Genomic DNA, 25,574 nt, shown 5'->3' with positions numbered 1-25,574 from the left:
TAGAATAATACCTTCAAAATGTGAGAGAAAAAAAAATCAACCTAAATTATGAACTAAAAAAAAACCTTTTTTACATAAATGAAAGTAAAATATGAAGACATTCACAGTTAAAAAACTAAAAATATTTACTACCAAAAGCCTTTTTCCAAAAGAAAAACCTCAAGGATCACTTCAAGAAGGAGAATGATCTCAGGTCATTCTGAGGAAGGAATAGTGAATAAATAAAATGGAAACATGTATGCAAATTCAAATAAAAATAATCTGAATAAAATAATAACATCTGATTTGGAAAACTAACATACAGAATGAAAACACTGGTAACAGTATTTGTTAGAGAAATAGTGATCTAATCTCAAGTGATATAACATCTTAAAATTATTCAGGAAGAGGGTGGATAAGGTATTATTCACCTTTAGACTTTGTTAAGTTAAAAATGTATGGTAAAATTTTAAGGATGTCCAAAGAATAAAAATAAATTGTATAAAGTCCAAGCCATAGAGAGAAAAATGGAATTAGAAAAAAAACAAAAAGGGGAATAGAGGTGGAAAAAGAATATGAAAGATAGATATCAAAACGTAAAATAGTAGAACCAAGTCTAAATATGTAAAGCATCAAAATAAACATAAATTAGCTAAATTCACCAGTTAAAAGGAAGAGATGGTAGGAGGGTAGGAAAACAAAACCCAGCTTTATGCTCTTTAAAATAGACACATCAATATAGCTGAGGGCACACCCCCACACACAAAAAGGTAAAGATGAAAAAAGTTGTACCTGAGAAATATTAGCCCAATAAAATCTGGCATAGCTATATCAGTATCAGGCCAAAGAGACTTTAACACTGAAGGCATTACCAGAATATGGAGAGTCACTATGAAATTATAGAAGGTTCAGTTCACGAGGAAAATATAAACAATTGTAAGGAAAAACAGTCATAAGTTCACTAAAACTGAGCGATTTCAACATACCTCACTTAATTAGTGGAATATTTTGATAGCTCAGTTAATAAGCTTATCTAATAAAATGCAAAGCTTTATAGCCAACAATTAGAGAATACATGCTATTCTTATGAAACATTGATAAAAACTGATCTTAACTTGGCTGGCTATAAGCAAGTTTCAATACATGTCAAAGACTCATTCATGTACACTACATTTTCTGACAACAATTAAGTTAAAGATTCCCATTTATATCCCCATAAATTTGTGATTTAAATATACATTTCCAAGTAATTCATGAGAAATACGTTAGGAGACACCATAATTCTAACTTTAAGATGTTTAGAATTAAACAAAAATGTAAATACTAAATAATCATCATAGTGAAAAAAGCATGAGTGGAACTTAGAAATTTTAAATACTTATGCTAGAAAAGAAGAAATGCTGAAGGTTAATGAGCTAAATGCAAATTTAAGAAATTTTATAAGAAATGATAGAATTAGCCAGAGAAGTAGGAGAAAGAAAAGGGAAAGAACAGAAATGAATGATATAGAAAAACAATATACAAAGTCAGAAGTGGAATTTTTAATAACACTTTAAAGTAGATGTACTTTCTAGTAAAAATAGTAAAAAAAAAAAAAAGGGAGAATATAAATATAAAATGCAAATAAACTATGCTAGGAATGAGGAGGGATATAACTACAGATACTCTATAAAAATATTCAAAAGAAAATAAGTAAAAATTATGAACAACTTTGTGGCAATTAATTTAATACTGAAAGAAATAGACAAATTCTAGGTATTTGTAACTTAACAAAACTTCAGAAAGCTATAGAAACTCTAAATAGTCCTACAGACTATTACAGAAATTCACTCAATTTCTCTAAACTATTAGAGAAATTGAGTGAATAATTTTAAATCTTCCCACAAAGAATATGTTAAGTCTAGATGATTTTAAAGGTAAATTAAATTAGCTTTTAAGAAACAGATCATTCCAATCTCATACAAACTCCTCGAGAGAAGTGAAGAAGTGGGAATTTTCCCCAACTAGTCTTGAGACTAGTAATCTTCATATCAAAACTAGATAGCATAAGAAAGGAAAAATGAAAGGCCTGTTTCATTCATGAATATAGATGCAAAAATCTAAACAAAGTACCAGCAAACCAAATCTAGCAGGATAGCAAAAGGAAAATTCATTATGACCAATTCAACCCATTAATATACAGTTTGCTTAACATGAGAAAGTATGTTATTCCCACTAACAGATTAAAGGAGAAAAACTACATAATCAACTCAATACGTGAAGAAAAACATTTGATACAAACTCAAAATTCAATCATAATTTTTTAATTATAAAATTCTCATTAAAGTTGGAATAGAAAGGAACATACTTAACCTAATAAATGCTGCCTGCCGATGCAGGGGACGCGGGTTTGTGCCCCGGTCCGGGAAGATCCCGCATGCCGCGGAGCGGCTGGGCCCGTGAGCCATGGCCGCTGAGCCTGCGCGTCCGGAGCCTGTGCTCCACAACGGGAGAGGCCACAACAGTGAGAGGCCCGCGTACCGCAAAAAAAAAAAAAAAAGTGAACATCGTTTTTAAATGGGGGCAAAAGCATTCTGCGGTAGATGCGATTAACGTTCTCAGCTCTTCACTCCCTCTTCTGCCATGTTCCTTTGTAGTGCTGTAGAGACAGTGGCATTTACATCCTCACTCAATTTACTTCAGGATGAGACACATGACTTTATTCTGTCAATCAGTATGAGAAGTAACAGTGTGCCAATTCCTAAGTGAGACCTAAAGAGGTATCACGTATTTCCACTGTGGAAAGAGAACACCATGTAGCCTCTGCACAACCACTGTACACTCATGAAATAATAAGAGTGAAAAAAGCAAATAATATCTTAGTATTTGTCTGAAAATTGTTTTGATCTCAGGGACCCCATGCATCCATGGACTACACTTTGAGAACTACTACAATAATGTACATTTCCTATAAGCAAGTACAGTCTTAGACAACCACAATACAATCAAATCAGGAAATTGATGTTAATATATTACCATCTATACAAGTTTCAGACTCTATTCAAAATTTGCTAGTTTCCCCAATAATAATTTTTATGATGAAAGAATCTAGCTCAGGATCACACATTGCATTTAGTTGTAATGTCTCTTTAGTCTCCTTCCATCTGGAACAGTTCCTCTGACTTTCCTTGACAGTCATTACCTTGACACTTTTGAAGATTACAGGCCAGTGACTGTAGAATGTCCCACAAATTAAGTTTATTTGATGTTTCTACCTGAGTAGATCTAGGTTATGCATCTTTAGAAGGAAAATCCAGAAGTGATTCTGTGTTTTTCTCATTTCACCCTATCAGGTGGGGCAAGATTTTGATTTGCTCTATTCCTTTCGATGTTCACCTTGATCATTTGATTAAGATAGTGCCTCCCAGACTTCTTAAGTGTAGAGTTATTCTTTCTCTCTTAGTAACTAGTATTTTGTGAGGAGGTGATTTGAAATTATTTAAATTTCCCATTCCTAATCAAACTTTTAAATCATCCATTTATTTATATATGTTTATGGGTTCATGTTTTCTGATTTTATTCAGTGGGTTATAATCCATTACTGTCATTATTTATTTTGTTTCTAAAATTGTCCTTAGTTTAACCAGCCCATTCAAGCTGGCTTCCCTGTCATCTTGACATGCCTCTTCATTCTTGGAGCACTTCCTTGCTCTCTGGCACAAGGTTTTCCAGGCTCATCTTGTACTTTCTCTGCCCTGACCCTGATATCAGTCGTTTCTCAATGGATCCCTGTTTCTTTTAGTGGAAAATACATTTAGAAGCTAAGTCTGGGCTTTACTTATTGCTATTGGGAGCTCAATTTCCCAGGCCCTCTCAATGGACAGAGTTAGGTATATATGTATGTAAATACACACATACACAAATATATATTTATATCTATATTTATTTATATCTATATCTATCCATTTTTCTCTCTCTATCTTGAAAATATATTGGTATCTCCAGTTACAAGCCAGCACTCTACTTTTCTCCCTCTTCATATTTCTAACTCCCTCCTTAAAAAGTGAGAAATCTGGCTCCTTACTGTAGTTGTTTATTTGATCACCCCTCTGTAAGTAAGCAGTTTCCCATATCTCCTGCCACCTCCTCCCCACTCAGGCATCTTTCTCATCCTGAGATTTGACTCCCCATGCCTGTTTATCTGTGTAAACACCCTGCTCACCTTCCTGGGACTCTAACACCTTATGGCAGGACATCCCACAGGTGGACACCCTCCTTTCACTGATGGGGCTTTGACATGTTATGCCAGGCCACCCTATGCATGAACACTTTCCTCTTCTGGACATGGACACCTTCCTCACCCTGTCTGGGTTTTGACACTCCTTGCTAGGCCACCCTTCTGCAGGGATATCCTCCTTTACTAGTTTTCTGACTCCTTCTGCCAGGCCACTCTTCCCACATGGATTTCCTCCTCACCCCACCCGGGCTCTGACTGTCCATACTGGGTCACACCCCCGTGTGTACACCTCCTTCACCCTGCTTGGATTCCAGTGTACCATGCTGAGTTGCTCCTAAACATGGACACCACCCTTACTTTGCTTGGGCTCTGATACCCAACTCCAGGCTGCCTCTCCACTGAAGATAAGGATGCCATCTCACTCTTCTCCATCGAGTGACTTGAGGAGTGAATTGCTCATGGAGGGAAAGGGTAAGGGGGAAGAAAATGATCAGCCACCTCATGGCTGAGCTTCTCTACTTACAGTATAGGTTGTTCTTTCAGAACTTTATTTTCTTAATTTCTTTTAAATAATTTTGAATTTTAAGTTACAGCTTTCAAATTATTTGGGGGCCACATTTATTTTTTGGTTTATTTTCATTAGCTTTTAAACATTCATTTTCTTCTCCTTTTCTTGCAATGTCTTTAAATAGGGTTGTATCAAAATCCTTTTTTGTTCCCCATCTTTAATGAGAAGAATGTCCTAGACTATTCGGAAGAGGCTTCTGTGTGAGAGCAGGCATGAGCCACAGTAGCTTTCTTCATGGCTCAAAGACTTTCCCTTTTTTGTTATCACGAAGTATTGAGATAATATGGGTACTTCTCTGCTTGATTAAGAAAGGCTTCCTGCTGTTATCTTGTTCTTTGCCAGAGTTGCATGCACCTTGCCTTACAAAGTAGTGCTCTCATATTTGAACACTGTATTTTGTTATTATTACATTGAAGGTCTCCCTCCTCCGGTCCTCTGCCTTCCATGCCACTCCCTCCTTCCCGTTACATGAAATTTCTTTCTCCGTGAGATCTCTGATGTTTTCACCCTGTTCAATTCGGATTCTGCTCCTGAAAATTTTTCTTCAGAGTGAGTCTCTAGTTTACTAAAAGCATGTATTTATTGAATATTTCTGAGATTCTCAAGGGTTTAAGCCACTAATGGTCTTTTTGTGGGATTTTTTCAAGTTCTGCTGGTTATTCTCAGATTCTACTGTTCAGCCTCCTGCTAAGTACTGGACCTTGTCATTTTAGGAATCAGAATCTGATGGCAATTTCTGGGCCCCGTGGCTTGTAGGCTCCATCAATTTCCTTTTCTCTTCACCACTACCAGTTCTGGATCCTGCTGCTATCACATGATTTGGCTATGCCCATCCATTTTCCAGGGCCATGGAGATTCCTTGATACCTGCTTTATTGAAGATATCACCTATAGTTGGGTTTTTTTGTTTGTTGTTTGTTTTACTGTCATATGCTCATTTTATTCTTTTACTATAATATGTATTGTTTTTATGAGGGGACTTGGGGAAATTAATTTTTAAAAACGTACATTATTGTCATGTTCTTGCCATCAGAAATACCAAGTGATCTTTTAAAAGTGTAAATCAAATCATGTCAACCCTACCCCTACCTTCATCTCAGACCTCATCTCCAATCATTCTACCCCCCTATGATGGTTAATTTTATGTGTCAACTTGAATGGTCTGTGGGGTGCCCAGATATTTGGTCAAACATTATTCTAGGTGTTTCTGTGAGGGTGTTTGGGGATGAGGTTAAACTTTAAATAGGTAGACTAAGTAAAGCTGATTGCCCTCTCTAACGCATGGGCCTTATCCCATCAGTTGAAGGCTTGAATAGAACCGAAAGGCTGATGTCGCCCTGAATGAGAGAATTTGTCCTGCTTGACAGTCTTTGAACTAGGAAACCAGCTTTTTTCCTGCCTTCACACTCAAACTAAAACATCATCTCTTCCTCTGTCTCAAGCCTACCAACCTTCGGATTAGAACTATACCATCAGCTCTCCTGGTTCTCAGGCCATAGGACTTGGACTGGAGCTATACCTTTCTCTTTCTCTCTCTGTCTCTCACTCTGACTTGTACACCACTCTCTCACCACTCTGTTGCAGCAACACTGGCCTTCTTACGGTTCAGAATACCCTTAAGGAGATTTTCATATCTTCTTCTCTCTGTCTGCAATAATAATCCCTATCTCATTGCTTTGTTTTACTTTTTTCACAGAACTTAACCATCATCAGAAATTATACTCTTTTTGATTTGCCTACAGTTGTGTCCTTTGGTGGAATGTAAGCATCCTGAGGGTGGGATATTGCCTTTGGTACTGCTGAAACTTTGGCACCTAGGACAGTGCCCAGTGGACAGAGGTATTTTATACGTATTTGTGAAATGAATTCAGAATTTCTGCTAATATCAACATCAGCACTAGAATCCCAAAGACATTTTTGATTTTCCAAAGAGGAATGCAATGACCCAATAAACAAAAGTTATGATCTATAATAAAAGAAGAAATTACTAGTTTTCCATAATTTGTTTTCATCTTAACATGAAATTTAGGGTTTTATTGTTATTCAGGTATTTATATAGGTGATAAATATCAGAGACAAAGATGGATAAAAAAAAATATTGAACTTCTTACTATTGAATACTTAACTCTGACATTTCTTTGAAATGCTAATTATTCTTTGAATAACTATCAGATTGGAATTCACACATATTTAGTTCTGTGCCTTAGCATGAAATATCCACTTGTCAAAAAAGAAGTGTGAAATTAAATGAGACATGTTATGAAAAACAGTTTAATCTATATACTTTGCCTCAGTTTCATCTAAAGAAATAGTAATAAAATGCAAAATTTCTTTTCAAAGTATATTTTTAAAAATATACAAGCATGTCAAACTAATAATCTTTACTGAGTGTCTAATATAATAAATTACTACCACCTTTCTTTGTGAAAATGAAACCCTCTAGATTAGAAATTGTTGTTGTAATAAAGAAACACATATTTAATGTGTTCTATGCCACAGGCATTGTTCTAACTCCTATACTTTTATTTTTTTCATTCAGCTTCACAATACTTTTAGTTATATACTATTACTATCATTATTTCCAGATATGAAAATATAAACATTGCCAGAGTTTATTGTGAAGAATGTATTAATTCTTCTTTAAAACTTGGGATACAGGCTAAATCAGTTATCTATTGCCACATAGTAAACCACCCCAAACTTTGTGGCTTAAATCAACAGCCATTTATTTAGCTCATGATTCTGGTACGTGTTTTCTTCTGGCCTGGACCAGACTCAGATAATCTTGCCTGGGCTTGTTCATGCAACCGTGGTCAATTGGCAGATTGTCCTGGAGTTGGTTAGTCCTGGTCGGCCTCACTCACATGTTGAAAGTTAGCTGGGCTTCAGCTGAAGTGACAGGGTGGCTGGTGTGTTAACTATGCCCTTTTATTTTGGAGGGATTTTTTTTTTTTTTTTTTTTTTTTGATGCTTTGACATCTTGGGACCTTGCTGACTCTGCAGACACTGCCCCTCCCAGGGCTAGGTAATTCTTAAAGATAGTAAATAACTCACCTGAAGACACACATTTCATACGCTAACCAATCTAAAACCATACTCTAACCACTTTCTTTATCAGGTTCTCACACTGGGCCACTACCCACCTGCCCTAATCACAGCAGACCCAAGTACCAGATAACTAGGAATAATCCCTATGGCCTAGAGCCTAATGAAAAGACTTGAAGTAACAAGTCCTAAAACTGCTTACCCTGTTTTGTCCATTACTTCCCATAGAAAGCACAATAAAGGCTCTTGTCCATCTTTTCCCCCACTCATTCTGCCTCTTGACTAATACTGGTGCTTCCGCATGTGTCATTTCCACCCCCAGTGACATGGCATGCTCCTTCCTCTTGGGATCTATGACTATAACAATGTCTTTTCAGTGGCAATTGTCTCCTAATCTGTTAGGCTCATTATACTTGGGGGAAAAAAAAAGAAAACCCTACAATTTCAAACACCTGGGTAATGTATCATTTCATCATCCAGTGGGCTAGCCCGAGCTTGTTCACATAGCGGCAGGGTTCCAAGAGCTGCAAGAGAACAAGTCCCAGTCCATGAGTGCTTTTCAAGTCTTTCTTATATCATGCTTGCCATTGTCCCATTGACCAAAGCAAGGCACATGGCCACCCTTAAAGTCGCTTGGGAGGAATGGATACAGGCTTGGGGTGTGGCTGCAAGGAGCCTTTGCGGATTGGGGTCATAACTGCAATCAGTCCACCCAACAGGAATTTCAGGAGGTTTCATATCAATTTCACATTGTCTTTGATCTGAGAAATCCTTAGGGTTTGGGCACTGAAATAAGTAATATTTGCCTTTTCACAACTCTTGGCAAAAATGTTAACAACTATCACAATGCTAAGAACTATTATTCAAAAGCCTAGGCTTATGAGCTAATAACTAAATTCTCTTTTACTTAGAGAAGTGACTGCTTGTGACTAGAGCACATGGACAATATAAAGCATTTTGGAATGGCGATTATAGTTGTTTTGATGAAACCACCGAAGGGATGGTAACCTAATAATGATATTCATAGGAAAATTTAAATAATATTATGCCCCTAAATATCTCATTATTGTGAACATGATCAGAAACCTCTTGACTGAGATTTACAGAATCTTTTTCCTATAATAGACTGACTCTTTTCAATTTTTCCTCTCAAACTTAAACCCTTTAGCCTTCTTCAGCAACTTCTCAGTAAAATTCTTCCCTATTTCAGAATTCTTCCTTCCTTCTACATTATTTATGCATTACTATCATCTCATACCAACCTGCTTATGCTGTAAAGCATTATAGGGGAGCCAAGTAGCCCAGGAAGAAAAAAGAGAAAATAAATTGGAACAGAACACCAGATTTTATTTTCTGTTAGTATTAGCTTACCTCCATGAAGCAGAAGAAATTCTTTTCATCCACTTTCCCCAAATTCCAGAAATAGTCATAAACAGGAGAAACATGTCTCTCCTCACAAAGAGCCTACTTGATTGTCCTTGAACCCTAGATTGTTCTTTTATCTTAATAGTAATATATTTTCCAGGCCAGTGGATATAGGAAATCTGATAGACCTTAGTTTGAATCTCAGCTTAACCACTTACTAGATGGGGAAACTTCAGAAGCTTAAGTTGTCTACATGTTAATTTTGACTTCTAAAAAATGGATATAATAGAGCATAAACTCTAGCCTTTAGAAAGAGTTTAAGTCTGCCTTGCCTTACGCTCCACCCATTCTTCTACCCCAAGAAGGATCTCTGTTGTGAGGGGAGGGAAAAATGGAGTTAGGAAGGACATAGTGTTGCTACATTACAAAGGGATGGAGTTTTTATGGGACGATCAAGTGCTTATAATAGTACGGGATGAATCACATTGTTTCTCTTTTAGACTGTTGTCTCTCGACCTTTCTTCCTGTCACTCTTGTTTCTTTCATCTCAGGATACCACTGTGTTAGGTCTAGGCAGGGGGATGTCTTCATTTGGAAAAGCCAAACAGGAACCAGGGTGAGGTCTGGGGATATGTAAAGCCAGGAATGTACCTACTTCTATCAGCTCCAAGAAAGGCAAGAGTATACAGACCTGGGACCAAACTTCAATAAAGAAAGCCAATTTGTCTGTAGCATTCTTTGAGCAAATATCTATTGAGACTTATTGTGGTAGCCAATTTGTTTACATATTCTGGCCAAATCTCTTTTCTGTGAGAAAATCATGATTATTAATCATTTCACAGGATTGTTATGACGATCAAATGAGGGGATATAAATATTATCTCTAATTCAGTGCATGCATAGTAAACAGTCCATACCAAATAAATGTTACTTGTAAATTTATAAAAACTTTGGTGTCTTGGGTTTATAATAATAACTAACTTTTTTAAAGTGTGAGTCAGCAAGGTTGAATTTGTTGTTATTATCTACCACATTGGCTATATTTTACTTTTTCATAAGATTAGGTTACGGGCTTATCAGGTAATTTAACTTTTGATCATGGCAAATATTTAGCTGAATTTTTTTTTGAATTTTGTTTTATTTATTTTTTTATACAGCAGGATCTCATTAGTTATCCATTTTATACATATTAGTGTATATATGTCAATCCCAATCTCCCAATTTATCATAACACCACCACCACCACCCCCTGCCATGTTCCCCGCTTGGTGTCCATACGTTTGTTCTCTACATCTGTGTCTGAATTTCTGCCCTGCAAACCAGTTCATCTGCACCATTTTTCTAGGTTCCACATATATGCATTAATATACGATATTTGTTTTTCTCTTTCTGACCTACTTCACTCTGTATGACAGTCTCTAGATCCATCCACATCTCTACAAATGACCCAATTTCGTTCCTTTTTAAGGCTGAGCAATATTCCATTGTATATATGTACTACATCTTCTTTATCCATTCGTCTGTCGATGGGCATTTAGGTTGCTTCCATATCCTGGCTGTTGTAAATAGTGCTGCAATGAATATTGGGATGCATGTGTCCTTTTGAATTATGGTTTTCTTTGGGTATATGCCCAGTAGTGGGATTGCTGGGTCGTATGGTAATTCTATTTTTAGTTTTTTAAGGAACTCCATACTGTTCTCCATACTGGCTGTATCAATTTACATTCCTACCAACAGTGCAAGAGGGTTCCCTTTTCTCCACACCCTCTCCAGCATTTGTTGTTTGTAGATTTTCTGATGATGCCCATTCTAACTGGTGCGAGGTGATACCTCATTGTAGTTTTGATTTGCATTTCTCTAATGATTAGTGATGTTGAGCAGCTTTTCATGTGCTTCTTGGCCATCTGTATGTCTTCTTTGGAGAAATGTCTATTTAGGTCTTCTGCCCACTTTTGGATTGGGTTGTTTGTTTTTTTAATATTGAGCTGCATGAGTTGTTTATATATTTTGGAGATTAATCCTTTGTCCGTTGATTCATTTGCAAATATTTTCTCCCATTCTGAGGATTGTCTTTTCCTCTTGTTTGTAGTTTCCTTTGCTGTGCAAAAGCTTTTAAGTTTCATTAAGTCTCATTTGTTTATTTTTGTTTTTATTTCCATTACTCTAGGAGGTAGATCAAAAAAGATCTTGCTGTGATTTATGTCAAAGAGTGTTCTTCCTATGTTTTCCTCTAAGAGTTTTATAGTGTCCAGTCTTAGGTCTCTAATCCATTTTGAGTTTATTTTTGTGTATGGTGCTAGGGAGTGTTCTAATTTCATTCTTTTACATGTAGCTGTCCAGTTTTCCCAGCACCACTTATTGAAGAGACTGTCTTTTTTCCATTGTATATCCTTGCCTCCTTTGTCGTAGATTAGCTGACCATAGGTGCATGGGTTTATCTCTGGACTGTCTATCCTGTTCCATTGATCTATATTTCTGTTTTTGTGCCAGTACCATGTTGTCTTGATTACTGTAGCTTTGTAGTCTGAAGTCAGGGAGTCTGATTCCTCCAGCTCCGTTTTTTTCCCTCAAGATCATTTTGGCTGTTCGGGGTCTTTTGTGTCTCCATACAAATTTTAAGATTTTTTGTTCTAGTTCTGTAAAAAATGCCATTGGTAATTTGATAGGGATTGCATTGAATCTGTAGATTGCTTTGGGTAGTATATTCATTTTCACAATATTGATTCTTCCAATCCAAGAACATGGTATATCTCTCCATCTGTTTGTATCATCTTTAATTTCTTTCATCAGTGTCTTATAGTTTTCTGCATACAGGTCTTTTGTCTCCTTAGGTAGGTTTATTCGTAGGTAGTTTTATTCTTTTTGTTGCAGTGGTAAATGGGAGTGTTTCCTTAATTTCTCTTTCATATTTTTCATCATTAGTGTATAGGAATGCAAGAGATTTCTGTGCATTAATTTTGTATCCTGCAACTTTACCAAATTCATTGATTTAGCTGAATATTAAAGTGACCAATCAAAAAAGTAAACTGACTTCCTTTGCTAATTTCTTTGGCCAGGTTTTTACACAGTATGTCTTTAAAAGACAAATTAGGTCATTAAAAAAAAGCATGGTGTATTTTAAATCTCAGCAAACGTTTATGTTTTATCTTAGAAAAAATTATAAAGAATAAAAATTATCATCTTTGGTTTCTTTTCTGCATTACATTTTCAAAGATATAAAGAAATTGAAAAATAACATGCTGTTTCATAGAAGAAAGAAAGTTAGCTTTGTGTTAGTAGCTCAACATCAGTTTCTTGTAAAAGACACTCAATTTTTAGTGATATTGCATTGTTTGCCTACGTTTAAGCCTGAACAAATCCTTTTTGTCTAAATCATATAATCTGTATAGAATTAATCTTAATTTTATATTTGAAGTAACACTATCAGGATTATTAGCCTTAAATTACTCCTAATTATACTTCTTTTCAAGATTTTGGTTTTGAATTTATTTCCTGGCAGAAGGGCAAAGGAATGTCATTATATATGATCTTGATTTACCTGCCTGATGTCCTACTGCACAATGATTCATTTACTCCAAGAGTTTGAACGTGGGTGTCCCATTTTAAGAAAACCTGATTTTATCCAATGTAAAACATATTCCCTGGGGACAAAGGAGAAGGGTGGGCAATTACTCAATTAATACCCGATTCATACCTTTGAAATGCACCCTAAAGTAATTCAGGAAGATCTGGTTCATACACACACAAACACACACACACACACACACACACACACACACATTCATTTTATACATGGCACTGTAGCCTCATGGGTATTTCATAAAGTGAGGATATCACTGTGTAGCAACAAATCAAATGTCTGGACATTGCACAAGTTGTATCAGGGCTTTCAGAGTCCTTTATAAACAAGCATCCTGACCTTCTTTTTCCGTTTTGCAGATGATCTCTCTCAAGAGGAGGGCAATGATCCCCCAAAAGAATATGATCCTGGGCAATTTGCAGGCCTTCTCCATGGATCCTCTCCAGCATGTGAGTCCCCTGAAAATCCATTTAATCTCTATGGGAAAAGAGATGAACGTGAAGAAGGAGAAGATGAAGTCAGTTTGACAAATAGTCCTTTGCCTTTCAAGCAGACTCCAATAGAAAATAACTCAGAACCTTTGGTAAAGAAAATTAAACCCAAAGTAGTCAGTAGAACAATTTTTCACAAAAAAAGCAACCAACTCGAAAACCATACCATTGTTGGCACAAGAACAACTAGGAGTGGATCCCGGAATGGGGACCCGTGGATTGTGAACACGGGGGGATTTGTGGAGAGAGCCTGTACCCTGGGAAGAATAAGGTCATTGCCAAAAGCCCTGATCGACATGCATTTATCAAAAAGTGTCTCTAAATCGGATTCTGATCTCATTGCCTACCCTTCGAATGCAAAAACATCAAGAGTTAACTGGACTGAATCTTCAACTGCTGATCACAGTTCTAAAGGGAATTCTGAAAGAACGCCATCCTTCACTTCCGAATGGGAAGAAGTAAGATTTGTTCTTATTATTCCTTATTTAAGGCTTTAGCATCGAGGGGGTTTTGGGGGAAGGATTTTCAGCTTTTTAAGTCTCTCAAAGGAAAAAAATTAACAAACACATGTTATTCCAAGTGGAAGGGAAAGGTTCCAGAGGTGTCACATGATAATTTCACAGTGAGTGTGAAAACAACACATGAGGGGAAATCTGTTGTTTCTATAGAAATTGATATCAAGCAGAAGTAATAACTAGCTATGAGGTACAAGAAAATGTTCACATTGTGTCCTACCAAGCATTGCAGCTGACAAATTGAGAAAAATATTTGTATTTTTGTTGCTCCATATCATTTTGTTACTTGCTAAACTCTTTGTTAGCTCATCTCCCTTCTTTAAAGTATCTTATAGTTTCAGAAGGACTTTTATAATCTTGATGATAAACAGAATGGTCCTGGCCTTTCTCCAAGTACCATACAAAAAACACAAATTACTTAATATTTCCCTTTACAACTATTAGAGAGACATTAAAGAAAAATATGTTGCAGTCCAGTATCACCAATTTAAGCTCTACTTAAAGACAAAGTCTTTAATTTCATAGAATTACTCAGAAAGCAAGTGCCCTTGTAAGGTTATAAAATATCATCCTTTTCCCTGACATCATTATTATATAATAAAGTAATGAAGTCTCTTGCTTTTTCTTGAATTTCTTCAAAGAATGGACCACAGTCTTCCTTGGCATTTCATTCTAACATGTCACATTTTGTCTCTCAGAAGATTGTGCTGGTTGGATTAGGTTTTGAAGCACAGTAGGTCACTATAGTATTCTGAGAACTAGAAATGGAAATGGTTCTGGTATTGACATTCTGAATTGAGCTGTTAGAGAAAATCACTTAATCTCTCTGCACCTGTTTCAGGGTGAACAAAATGGGACCTTTAAGTAATGCTCACTGTCCTTTCTGAAACCTGCTGTCTTCCTAAGGTTGCTAGGATGATGAGGAGAGGGATTAAACCATAAATAGCTAAAGCTCTGACAGTCACATCTTCCTATACATTCCATAGTAGTAGATTGATAGTTTATTCAGATCTATCCATTTCTTATATTTATTAACTCTGTGAATAACATCTGGAGATCCTTTTTGGAACAAGGCAGGATTAATTAACATTTAACTTACCTCTTAGCATCAGGTTGTCTCCATGCCTAGATTCTTGTGATTACATGCTACAAATCAGCTTGTGTCTGGTTAAACCATTTAACAAGAACTTGGTTCTAATGGTCATGCTTCACTGGTCAGATGAGATGCACGCTCTCAGACAGAAGAGGAAGTATGCCCGAGAGGGTAGACATCGTCACGTGAATTTATCTTCAGCTCCTTCCCCATCTGAGTTTAAAGAATACACAATTTCTAACTTACTGACCCATGTAGGTCCAAACAAAGTTCATTTTAGGAAATACAAAGAAAAGGCAAGCTGATTTTGAAAGTTTAAGAAAGGGAAATATAATATGTATTTCTAAAAGCATTTCAAAAGATGTCTGCCTCCCTTTAAACCCTTCTCTGTCGGTCTCTTAATTGTTGAATTGCAATGGTAATAATATCAAGAATATATGCTTCTGGGGAAAAAAAGCATATATGCTTCTGGCATATGAAAGTATTTTAAAATGCAATGCTGTATGCTAAGTGAAATGAGTCAGACAGAGAGAGACAAATACTATATTATATCACATATATATGGAATCTAAAAAACATAACAAACTAGTGACTGTAACAAAAAAGAAGCAGACGTACAGATATAGAAATCAAACTAGTGGTTACCAGTGGCAGGGGAGAGGGGCAACATAGGGTGGGGGATTAAGAGGTACAAACTATTGGCTGTAAGATAGGCTCAAGGATGTATTGTACAACACAGGGAATATAGCCAATATTTTGTAATCACTGTAAATGGAAACTAACCTTTAAATTTTGTATAAAAAATAAAAATAAATTAAAAATTTTTAAATAAAAAATAAATAAAAGTGCAACACTATAAGTGAATGTAATAATTCCTTTATATGGTTTTTGTTTCTCACAGATTGACAAAATAATGAGTTCCATAGATGTTGGAATTAACAGCGAACTTGAAGAAATTAATGGTGAGAACACAAGTAAGGAAACCTCTCCTCTATGTTGTAAGGAATAAATGTGCTCAAGAACTAGCTATGAAATGATAGGAGTCTATAGATAATTTCATGTTTTACCATAACAATAGTAGCTACAAATTATTTTTTTCCATTCATATCAAACAACTATAACCTCTAAACAACATCAATTATACTGATTTAGCAAATTGAGAGATTTTTCCCCATGTGCTATTTTACTATGCCAGTTAACATTAATGAAATTCCAACTTTATGTAGAGCTAAGTATGAAGCAATTCAAAATGTTCTAGAACATGATAACAACACACTACTATTTCTCATTCCGTGAAACGTCCCATTCATCCTGGCCAATTGATTAACAACTTCTCCTAAATTGTAAGCTCCAGTATGGCAAGAACTGTGTGTTATTCATCTTCTTGTATCCCAGAATACCTAGCAGCGTGTCTCACAAATAGTCGGTTCTGCAATCACCCTTACAAGGTATTGTTTTCTTCCCTATAATTAAAGCTCAAGAGTGGAAGGTCATTTAAAACTTGAAGTTAGTAGTGATAGTTGATGTTTCTGTAGAGATGATAAGATTAAGGTCTGCAGGAGAGAAGCCTAAATATATCACAGGGTAAACAGTTACAGTCCTTGTGGCCCTTTGATAGTCACCAGAGTCTTTTAAACAGCACTCTAAGTGACTGTTAAGCACAGGAAAGTTGGAGAAGCGCTCTCTTCTGGTGCACTGGGCCTGGGTAGACAAGAAGTGACATTGAAATCTGGGGTTGCAGTCAATGAAGGGAACATTCAGGTCTAAATGATACCCTTGCAGGAGCACCCCACTCCTTGCTCCTATGCTGGGACAAGTATGAACTTAAATTGTTCTAATATGGCTGGGCTCCATGTTAATTAAGTGATAATTTCTTTAAAAACTAGACAGTTTTTTTTTTCTAAAACACGTGTTTGTTTTAGATTTTAAAAACTGAAAAATTATGAAAAAAAGTACCAAAATTGTGTGCATTTGTTTAGTGACACAAGCTTGATGGCATGTGTAGCTAGCTCTCTCACACAGAAATGCTGATAAACATTGAGGACTTTTCCAGTATCCAGAGAACTAGCCTAAGAATGTATGTTGCCATATAGTTCTTTCAGATATGCTTACAGAATAATTTCAAGAAAGCTGTAGGAATGCAGATTTTTGACTGATGTGAAGGTAAGAATGTATTTTCTTATCATAGTAAGTTCCCCGTTACTGAGAATATTCAAGCAGAGATTTAATGCTTCTCTGTTGGAAGACTTAGGTGACATTGAACATTCTAATGTAAAATTCTTCAGATAGTACCATAGAATTGCGAAAATATCATAAAATTTATTATAATGAAAATAAGTACAAATGTTAAAATTGCCACTCAGGCAAAATTGCCTTTGAAGGGCATTTTAATAATAAATAAATCCACAGATTATTTTCCCTTAAATTACCCTCGTTTCACCTCTCAGATCACCATCCTACCCACTGCCTTTATTTACTATTTTTCTACAGTGATAATGAAAATGAAGACTCAGTCCCCAAAGCATCATTACTATTAACAAAGACTGGTTCTGTATGCGCCTTAATTTTCACTTCTTAATTACACACTAGTTATGCACTAAGTGATTGACCATAACATGTGGCATTCCAATTGGCCATTAGGCCATTTGTGAATTACAGCTTTAGTGGTGCAGGCTTTTCCCTCTCGAGACTAGACAGAACTGGAGAAGTGATAGACAACCCCGTGAAGATGACATTCCACAAATAATGTATTGGGTACTGAGTGTGGCCAGGAAATCGCATGGTGGAATAAAAAGTCAGACAGAAGTGAATTCAAATATCAGTCCTGCTATTTACTAGCTGCTTGATCTTCGGCAACTCACTCAGTTTCCCCATCAACAGAAATGGAGATATTAATGTAGGATCATCGTAGAGAGATATGCAATGGCATATAAGTAGAGTATGATACATGTAGACATGTATTAACTTTTACCTCTCCCTTGCCCTATCATGAGGGAGATGCTGTTTTAGACAGTGTGGGCATATCAAGGTAACCACACATCAGCCCTTCTTTTAAGAACTTTACAATGTCAGCTAGTCTCACAGCCTTCATGTTAAATTTGCTGTATTCCCTGGAATTGTGGCGTGTCAGTTAGAGTGCAGGTCATAACAAGCCCGACAGTCAGATGGTACCAGAGAAGAGTAATTACTAAAAGAGAGCATAAAACTCCAGGCTGCCCCGGCAAGGAGAAGAGGATAATCTAGATGTTTGTTTGTTTGTTCGTTTTGGCTGCGTTGGGTCTTTGTTGCTGTGCACTGGCTTTCTCTAGTTGCGGCGAGCAGGAGCTACTCTTTGTTGCGGTGCACGGGCTTCTCACTGCGGTGGCTTCTCTTATGGAGCACGGGCTCTAGGCGCGCGGGCTTCAGTAGTTGTGGTACGCACGCTCAGTAGTTGTGGCTCACAGACTCTAGAGCGCAGGCTCAGGAGTTGTGGCGCACAGGCTTAGTTGCTTCTTGGCATGTGTGATCTTCTCAGACCAGGGATCAAACCCGTGTCCCCTGCATTGGCAGGTGGATTCTTAACCACTGTGCCACCAAGGAAGTCCCTTTAGAATGCATTGATTTAAATGTGCTAAATTATTTTTATGAAATCTGAGTATTCTCTTTTTGCTTGACAATGAGGAAGACATGTGCAGTAAAACCAATGGGAAGTCAATTTAGAGTGAGCACGAGGCAATGGTACTTTACCTAGTATTGTGTTGTCGGCATCTACAGTTTTGTTTTGGAAGGCCACTGAGCCAAGCACTACGACTGGCTTCATCACAGATGCATAGTTCTATGAGCATTTATGATGTTTGTTGCTAAAAACCTCAGAAGGTGATTGGGAGACTAAAATCATAAGCAGTGGAGATACATGATGGATCAAGGATCAGCATTAAATTTTCCATGCTGTTGCCCCTTATGTTTCATTGTTTTTGTTTGCCCTCCTCCCGCCGCGCTTGCATTTGCAATTTCAGGTATTTTTGTAAACAAAATATTTATTGGACCAGGAAGGGAGTTGGAACTCTTCCATCTTCATTCCTAAAAATATGAACCAGCTCAAAGTTTGAGCAGTCTCTATGAATTGTATAACTAGTTTCACCCATAGAAATCATTTTTCTCTCTTTTAAAAAAGTTCCTCAGCAATTATACAGTAGTTTGAAGCTTATCTGGCAGCCCCAACTCTCCAGGACTAAGATAGAAATAAAAGTAAATAACATTTACTGAATTTATTTTAGGTCAGTCCCTTAGGTTCTCACTCAGACTAATATTAATGGATGTTTTTCACAAACATAACGTCTGGTTTCCCACTTGAAATCAGACTTAAATGCCAGATAAATTGGCATTGGCAGTAGGATTCAGTTATATCAATACCTCGTATTATGTAGAACATCCTGCTCTTTGGTGGTGCTGCATATGTGATATGATAATACATTCTATGTCATCGTGTACAGCCATGTATAGGATTTTTTCAGAGAAAAGATTTTAAGGTTAGATAGATTTGGCTTCAGATCCCAATGTCGCATCTCAGTGGCTTTGTGACCTCTTTGATCTCAGTTTCTTCCCCTATAAATTCAGAGTTTTAACAACCACCTCATAAGACTCCTGCAAGGTTAAATTATACGATTGTACTACTGTAGCCTAAAACATAGCAGGTGATCAATAAATATAAATTCTCTTACCTTCTTATCCAGGTATGCATGACTTACCTTTCTAATTAGAGTGTACACCACACAGGAAGATACTTGGGAAATCTTTCTTTTTGATCAGTAAAAACTGTAGTTAAGATATAACTCTTCATATTCTAAGTTTTTTTCACGTGGAGTCTTTCTTGAAGTTTTATTTCTTAACCATTGTCTTTGTATCACAAGGAAGTACTTTCATGTTAGGAAATTTACCATATTCATTGGAACTACTTCATGTTGTCACACTTTCCAAGAATCAAGTTGATGATCTTCTTGATGAGATTGAGAATCACTTAAGTAAAGTGGAGGCAATAATTGGCTCCACAGGATCTGCTTATTGTTACACAACAGCAAATATGCAAAGTAACCAAGTGCCCAGACTTTACAGTCCAGGGGTGGCTGATAATCTTATAAACACCCTCCTATTTCTAAACTGGCCTCACTCATCTCCTGCTACAAGGACTTTAGGTATATGGACTATATTAGATTGATCTCAGGTACCTGAATATAAAAAATAGTATTTAGTTAAAACGTATTTTTTGAGGCTGGGATTTTTGTCCTTATACTTAAGATTGAATTGTATTCAAAGAGAAATATTCTAGAGTCTTATCTTTTAAAAATCTACTTTTGCCAATGTATGAATTTCATCTAAATTTTAATTATAAAGTATTTGTAAAGGATTTTACCATAGAGTACACTGTCTATATTGGATAGATAAAGCAACTCTTAAGTTATTTGCTTAAGAGAATACATAGCTCTGAAAGCAGCAGTTAACAATAATCCAGAGCCCTGCTTTCTAAGCTTTTGCTTCTCTTCCTCCAAGAGTCTGAGGGCCAGGTTACAGTCCAGGGTTCCTTATAGCCATAGAGACCTTCCATGGAGAGTTTCTAGGAATTTAGGGACTCGCTAAGGCAGAGTAAGTGTTCTCTCCTCCTGAGCTAAGCTCCACCTTCTCCCTGGTCTACAGGAACAGAGAGAGTTCACATGATCCTTTCCCCAAAGAGAGTCTGTTTCTAAGTGGCTACGGCAGACATCTCCACAGCCCCAGAAGCTGCTCCTCCCTGATGTTTTGGTTGCTTCCAGGCCCCTGATATTTACTCACACAGTTCAGATCTGCATCCGGAGGCTCTTTGCCATCAATGCAGCTGATAGCTGTGCTCCTGCTAAGGTTGCTGATGGGAATATCATTCCTCAAACTCTAGGAGAACAACTTTTTTAAAAAAATGTATTTACAATTTCCTAGAGTTGCCCTATTAGAGAAATGACAAAGAGGAAAGAAGCTGAATTGTATTCCATTCTTACTGTGTGCCAGATGCTGTGCAGTTTACTCCTGTGAGCATTCAGTTCTCCAAATAACTCGGTGAGGTATTATTATACCCATTTTATAGATGAAGAAAGGCTAAGAAAGGGTAACTTGTCAAAGTCAACTGCTTCAAACCTAGTTTTGTTTCTTCCAGAAGTTCATACTCCTTTCAATAAAATATGTTACTATAAAGAACAACAGACAGCCCTTTGCTTCTTTCTCTTTAGTTCAATTCATGAGCATATGCACTATGGGGAGCCAACTGAGGTGTTTACATGTAAAACCAACCACTTTCCCTTAGCAAAGCCTAACTATTGGTATGGAAGACTTTAGCTTAAACCCCAAAGCCCTCCCAAAGCACAGGCCACATGGTCATATATTTAAATGAATCACAAGCCTGAATATCTCCTACCTCCCGAAAGTGAAAGCATATGCTAATAATGATTTGGGTTTCACTTATTTTCAGAGGAAGAATTTTCCTTGCCTCCAGTAATATTTTTTCCATGAACTGTTAAATGGTACATAAAAGCCTCTCTGTGAAGTGCTTTGCAACAGGCATAACTTATTTTTTATTTTTATTTCTTTTTACAGCACTATTTTTAATAGAACCAACTGGGGAAGGTGGGTAGTGGCATACGTTAGCATACAGGCACACTATTGTCTAAATCAAGAGAGGATTAATTTTTATTATTATTTTATGTAACACTTCACTGAGTAACTTAGTTTTTTTTTCAGATAGATTAAATCTAAGAAACTCCTTAATAATAGAATAACCATGTAACAGTGTGAGGTACAGTAATCATTAGGCTAGCATGAGTTAACTAATCTTTATCAAGAGATAGTGTTTAATCAACCAAACAATTGTGTCCTTAGCACAATAGACACTAAAATTTATTTAACATCTTTTAATGACTATTCCAAATAGTCATTAAAAACTAAAATAACCTACGTAATAAAGATTTTGATCACTAAAATATGGCTGAGATTCTCTGGTTTTGAAATTACAAGTAATATTCATATGTGAAATTTGTTTTCTCTTAAGTATAAAATAGTTGGGTGTTATTCTGTGGCCTAATATTTGCCTATGATGTATCAATAGTTAGAACTGGTAAACTTTTTCAATTCAACGGAATATTTAACCTTCTAGAAGAGGCCTAGAGAGGTGAGCAAGTGCATCTTCTACTGTAGTTATACTGAAATACTTTCCATAACATCTTTCGTATATGATCAATCAACATCTGCTCACTACTTCCAGAGACAATGTATTCTATCACTGGGAAGCTCAAATTGTTAAAAACTCATTTTTTCAAGTCCTTTCTATCCATTTTTCTCTTAAAAAAATTTCCAGTGAAACAAAGGATGGATAATGGCCCATTATTTCTAATATATTATGAGTATCTTCAGGGTATGGCTGATATTTTTGCTAGACCATAGCCCCTTGCCCATTCACCATTAAGCTGAAAAACAGTGCAAAGAGTCTCCTTTATAGACACTTTAAAAATACTAGTTGCATGACTTCTATATAAATGTCAGTGCATTTTACAAAGTCCACCATTAACAACCTCATACTTGTAAGACAGTCGGAAGTAAAAATAATTGGGAGTAATTTGAAATATAGACAACAGGCCTTCATAAGTTATGGATCATCATAATGATTACTTTTAGATACAAATTTGTTTTCCCAAAATACAATGAAGAATGAAGTGATAAACATGGGTCACTTACCCATGAGAAAAACTTCATAGCTTATACTGGTTGTTTCTATGATACACTATTCTGGTAACAAAGGGCTTCTCATCTACCAGTATTTTTGATACTTAAGTATAAACTTCTAGAGAGTTATATAAATTTAAGAACAGTGGTACCCAGCAATATTACTTTTATGAATGTATCCTAAGGAAACAACAGGACAAGAGCAAAATATGTGTATATAAAGATGTTCATATCAGCATTGGTTATGATCATTTAAGAAATAGAATCAAACCAAATCACCATTAATAGAAAATTTGTAAAATGAGTTACTGTAATTCCTTATGATGAAATGTTAAATAGCTAATTAAAAATGACATTGTATCTATATTTACTACCATGGAAATATAGCCATAATATACTACTAAGTGAAAAAAGTAGATAACCAAGTAAATTATATCCCATTTTTTAATACACATGCATGAAAAACATCTGGAAGGACATATGCAAAAAAATTAACTGTGAATATCACTGGGTGAGACTATCAGTGATTTTTATTTTCTGGTCTCCTAAATTTTTAGAGTGAGTGTACGTTACTTATATTTTCATTGTCTACATCATTCACTAGAAGAAAGTATATGCCAATTTAGTAAATAAATAAAATGGTAAACAAATTGAAATTTATGCAGTCACAAATATGCAACCACATATACATAAACACTTATATGTAAAACATATAAATGTTATAGCCATCAGTGGTGATTAAATTTTGCCAAGTGAACACCTTATTGAATACGTGATTAAGTCTTTTTATTAGTTCTAAGTTAAAATAGGTGTGTTTCAGTGGTTGCAGAAAGGGGATTCATTTGATTTAGTTTTTGTTACTGCAAAAACTATTTTTAAATAACAACACAAATTTTTAATATATCCATAACCCAACCCCGATCAAATGATTTTTTTTCTTTTGTCCATGTCCTGGTCTGTGTACATATTCTAGTGACCTTCTAGCCTTTGTCTATGTGCACAGTCAATTTTTATGTATTAATAATTTTATAGATAGAATTTTGCAATGTTCATTTTCATGTTACCATTTCACAAAACTCTGTTTTCTTACTTTTTTTCTTACCCCCTTGCTTTATCACTCCTATGAATATCCAATGTTAACATGGAGTATATACTTGTCCTTTTCTTCAGTTTCTTTCATGCAATTACAAACAGAAAGATGATAGATAGATAATAGGTAGATGTTGCTTATGTTTTAAAAATACGAGGTCAAGCTATATACATTTCTCTGCAGCTTCTTCTCATTTAACAACAATCATGGCTTTACCTTATTTTTATAATCTGTGAAACAAAATTGCATTGGTGAAGTTCACCGTCAGTGAGGAAGAGAGCTCTGATCTGATTACTACTCCCACCACTGAGCTAACTTGCTGTGTGACTTGGAAAATAACACCTCACAATGGACCTAAGTTTCTTAATTTGAAAATAAATGGTAGGACTATATCTTTTCCAACTCTATAATTGTATGACTCATGCTTTTATCTTTTGTTTTATGGGTTATTCTTTGGCAGAGTGTCCTTCTTTAAAACTTTCCACTTAATTTCTTAAGGACAAATGATCAATAAATCTCAACTATGTGTATTTCAACTAGATTCTTCTAGGAATATTGCCAGATCCTCAATTTACATTGCTTTTAAAATATATTAATGTAATAAGTGCATATTTTAATTGATAGAGGTGTGTAAGATATTTAAGTTCTTTGTTTTTATATGCAAAAGTGACTTTCTACGAAGCATCTCAGCTCTTTTAATAAACCTTATCGAGGAGCTTCAAGATGGTGGAAGGAGTAAGACATGGAGATCACCTTCCTCCCCACAAATACATCAGAAATACATCTACATGTGGAGCAACCCCTACAGAACACCTACTGAACGCTGGCAGAAGACCTCAGAGCTCCCAAAAGGCAAAAAACACCCCACATACCTGGGTAGGGCAAAAGAAAAAAGAACATGCAAAGACAAAAGAATAGGGACTGGACCCGCACCAGTGGGAGGGAGCGGTGAAGGAGGAAAGGTTTCCACACACTAGAAGCCCCTTCGTGGGCGGAGACTGCGGGTGGCAGAGCGGGGAAGCTTCGCAGCCACGGAGGAGAGCACAACAACAGGGGTGCGGAGGGCAAAGTGGAGAGATTCCCACACAGAGGATTGGTGCCGACCGGCACTCACCAGCCCGAGAGGCTTGTCTGCTCATCCGCCAGGGCGGGCGGGGGCTGGGAGCTGAGGCTCGGGCTTCGGAGGTCGGTCCCCGGGAGAGGACTGGGGTTGGCTGCGTGAACACAGCCTGAAGGGGTCTAGTGCGCCACTGCTAGTCGGGAGGCAGTTGGGGAAAAAGTCTGGAGCTGGCGAAGAGGCAAGAGACTTTTTCTTGCGTCTTTGTTTCCTGGTGCGCGAGGAGAGGGGATTAAGAAGAGTGCCACTTAAAGGAGCTCCAGAGACGGGCGCAAGCCACAGCTATCAGCACGGACCTCATAGACGGGCATGGTATACAATAAGGCTGCTGCTGCCGCCACCAAGAAGCCTGTGTGCAAGCAGAGGTCACTGTCCACACCTCCCCTCCTGGGAGCCTGTGCAGCCCGCCACTGCCAGGGTCTCGTGATCGAGGGACGACTTCCCTGGGAGAACTTCCGCACAGCGTGCCTCAGGCTGGTGCAAGGTCATGCTGGCCTCGGTCGCCGCAGGCTCGACAAGCATTCCGTACCCTTCCTTTCCCCGGCCTGAGTGAGCCAGAGCCCCTGAATCAGCTGCTATGTTAACCCCGTCCTGTCTCGGCGGGAAACAGACACCCTCATGTGACCTCCACGCAGAGCTGGGGCCAAATCCAAAGCTGAACCCCAGGAGCTGTGCCAACAAAGAAGAGAAAGGGAAATCTCTCCCAGCAGCCTCAGGAGCAGCCGATTAAATCTCCACAATCAACTTGATGTACCCTGCATCTGTGGAATACCTGAATAGACAACGAATCATCCCAA

At 36.9% G+C, this 25,574-nt stretch overlaps 1 protein-coding gene across 15 annotated transcripts in view; it reads left to right on the top strand.

Moving 5' to 3' along the window:
* The window catches only part of ANKS1B (ankyrin repeat and sterile alpha motif domain containing 1B), a 1,164,750-nt gene that overhangs the window by 672,649 nt on the left and 466,527 nt on the right, over positions 1-25,574 (top strand). For 13 of the 15 annotated variants that reach the window (XM_033427668.2, XM_033427671.2, XM_033427675.2 and 10 more), the window contains 2 exons: positions 13,112-13,701; positions 15,753-15,825. In XM_033427668.2, the coding sequence (XP_033283559.1) occupies positions 13,112-13,701; positions 15,753-15,825 (663 nt within the window). The remainder of the gene's footprint in view (positions 1-13,111; positions 13,702-15,752; positions 15,826-25,574) is intronic. The other 2 variants (XM_012532919.3, XM_033427673.2) reach the window with 1 other exon arrangement.

Source organism: Orcinus orca, chromosome 11 (assembly GCF_937001465.1).
Source record: "Orcinus orca chromosome 11, mOrcOrc1.1, whole genome shotgun sequence".
Classification (NCBI taxonomy): domain Eukaryota; kingdom Metazoa; phylum Chordata; class Mammalia; order Artiodactyla; family Delphinidae; genus Orcinus; species Orcinus orca.
The sequence above is the reverse complement of the archived record's forward strand: the minus strand, read 5'-3'. Positions and strand labels throughout refer to the sequence as shown.